Source organism: Eriocheir sinensis, chromosome 69 (genome assembly GCF_024679095.1).
Source record: "Eriocheir sinensis breed Jianghai 21 chromosome 69, ASM2467909v1, whole genome shotgun sequence".
NCBI classification, from domain to species: domain Eukaryota; kingdom Metazoa; phylum Arthropoda; class Malacostraca; order Decapoda; family Varunidae; genus Eriocheir; species Eriocheir sinensis.
Window position 1 is genome coordinate 3,182,876 of NC_066577.1, and position 2,370 is coordinate 3,185,245.

General features: G+C 44.0%; 1 protein-coding gene across 1 annotated transcript in view; it reads right to left on the reverse strand.

Annotated features, from left to right (window-relative positions):
• Positions 1-260: 260 nt before the first annotated feature.
• The window catches only part of LOC126988322 (neurofibromin-like), a 7,955-nt gene continuing 5,845 nt past the window's right edge, over positions 261-2,370 (reverse strand). Inside the window, exon 5 of the mRNA XM_050846378.1 lies at positions 261-459. Coding sequence (XP_050702335.1) covers positions 261-459 — 199 coding nt within the window. The remainder of the gene's footprint in view (positions 460-2,370) is intronic.

A 2,370-nucleotide genomic window follows, 5' to 3' on the forward strand; every position in this document is an offset into this window, starting at 1 on the left:
TTAGAGAATTTGACAAGTGATTACTGTATGGATAGCTAATTTAGTCTGCCATGACCTTACAGCACCACCTTTGACAAATAAGCCCACCTCAAGATCAATCAACCACCACAATGACCCAGTTCATGCATGGTGGGTTGCTCTATGCCGCCACCGCCTACAATTAGCTCGAATTAGGCGTTTTGAGCCAAGCCCAAAACTGGGTCCGCCGTTTCAGCGGACCGACTCATGAAGCCCAAAATGGGTCCACCGACGCTGCCGGGTTAAGGAGCCCCGCCTGCCTGGGTTGGATTGGTGCGGTGGCGGGGCGTGCCCACACATCGGTGGGCCATGTACACAACACCTCTGGGGCTCCAAGCTGCTGTACACAACACCTCTGGGGCTCCAAGCTGCTCTGAGATCCCCTGAGATTCAGCCTGGGGCCGCAAGGTGCCTGTTACCAACGGTGGCCCAAGGAGCACTCTGAAGGCTTTGACAAGGGGGAGGCTGTGCACTGGCAGGAGGGACTCACACGCTGCGCCTTCTTTTCGCTGGATCTGTTGGGCGGCTGCAGCAGGAAGCAAGAGATGGCAAGCAATCCCTGACACACCACGACGCTAGATGCTTTCCCTGTCCTGCTGTGGAGGCTTACCCAAAACATCTCCAAAACTGTTCCCGGCTTGATGGAAAGAAACAGAGAGGGACTTCCCAAGACTTGTCAGGGGTGAAGAGATGTTGTAAATGTGGACACAGGGGACAAGTCATGGAACTCTTTATTAACTGCTGCAAGCCATCATAACAAGGCCAACACAACGGTACTGACGCGGGACAACCGAGTCTCCGTAACAGGCCGGGGAACAACACACAAAATACATAGAACAATAATTAGAGAACTTGTCGCAAATACTCGTGCCAAGGCTGAAGGCTTGAAAACGCTTCAGGAAGGCCGACCTTAACAGGGATGATATATACTATTCTAGGGGCTCACTACCACTACTACTACTACTACTACTACTACTACAATCACTACTTACAATAATAATAACAGTAATACATTTGGACCCACTACCGCTACTGCTCTTGGGGGTACAATATCTACATGGAATACAGCACAGCCTTGGGGGTCGACTCTTGCATGAAACTAACTTTGAGACGAGTATGTGCGGCGTTTCAGAGACGAAGAGAAACAACAAACAGACACAAACCCACACATGAGGAGATAGCGGCTTCCTTATATAAAACTATAAATGCCTGAGTAAGGGGCTTCACACACACACACACACACACACACACACACTGAAAAGAGGATCACAACATAGGGAGAAGTAACTACTCTAAGGCAGACTTTGTTAATATGAGAACTTTTTTTGAAAAAGCAAATTGGAGTGGGCTGTACAAAGCCAAAAGTACCCAAAACAAGTGGGAGGAGTTTTTAAAGCTGTACAAAGAAGCTGAGAATAGATATGTCCCTAAGGAACCAAAAAGGATGTTGGTAAAAAGGAATGGTTTAACAAAAGATGCGAGGCAGCTAGAAAAAGAAAGGAGGAAGCTTGGAAGGGATGGAGGAGACTAAGAAGAATCAACGCATGGAACAATTTCAAACAAGCAAGGAATGAATATACAAAGATTAGAAGAGAAGAAAAATGGAAATATGAAAAAGATATACCGTATTTTACGGTTTACAAGACGCTGCATCTTGGAAGACGCACCCTAATATTGGAGAGAAATTTTGAGGAAAAAAAAAAAAAAAAATTAAGTCATTCTCACACAAGAACAGCTTCACCATATCCATGAATTTATGTAACCTTTTCTTAAAACTATCTATTGTCTCAGCACTCACCACAAGTTTGCAATTTCAACTACTGTTGGTAAATACCCACACACTGAAACAGTGAGTCCCCGACATAAACATGGCGGCATGTAGGCTATTGGTTTGTTTACATTCATCACTCGTCCGATTTTGTCCGTATGGCGATGACATACTAGTTGGTGGTTAGTAAATATACTATACATCTTTCATTGTCCAAGGGTGGTTTTATTTCCATAAAAGTGAATTAAAAAATGTAAAAATATGTACGTAAAAATATGAAAGTCAAAGAAATTTTATTCATTGTCAAACCCCAAGAACTAATCACTGTTGGATTCATCTGTAGAGTCATCACTACTTGCTACTACTACTGGCTTACTGGTATATGATCAAGAGCGGAATGGCTCCCGCCGCCACCAGCTGCACAATAAACAACAGACGTTTGGGTCATGTTTGGGCTTGTGGCTTGGCTCCAGGAAGGTTTATGGTATTGGAAATACTTGTAACAAGTAAGTACTGAGGATATATCATATAAAAGGCTGAATTAAATAGTTACTTAAGTTAACCTCATAATGTAATGACAATGT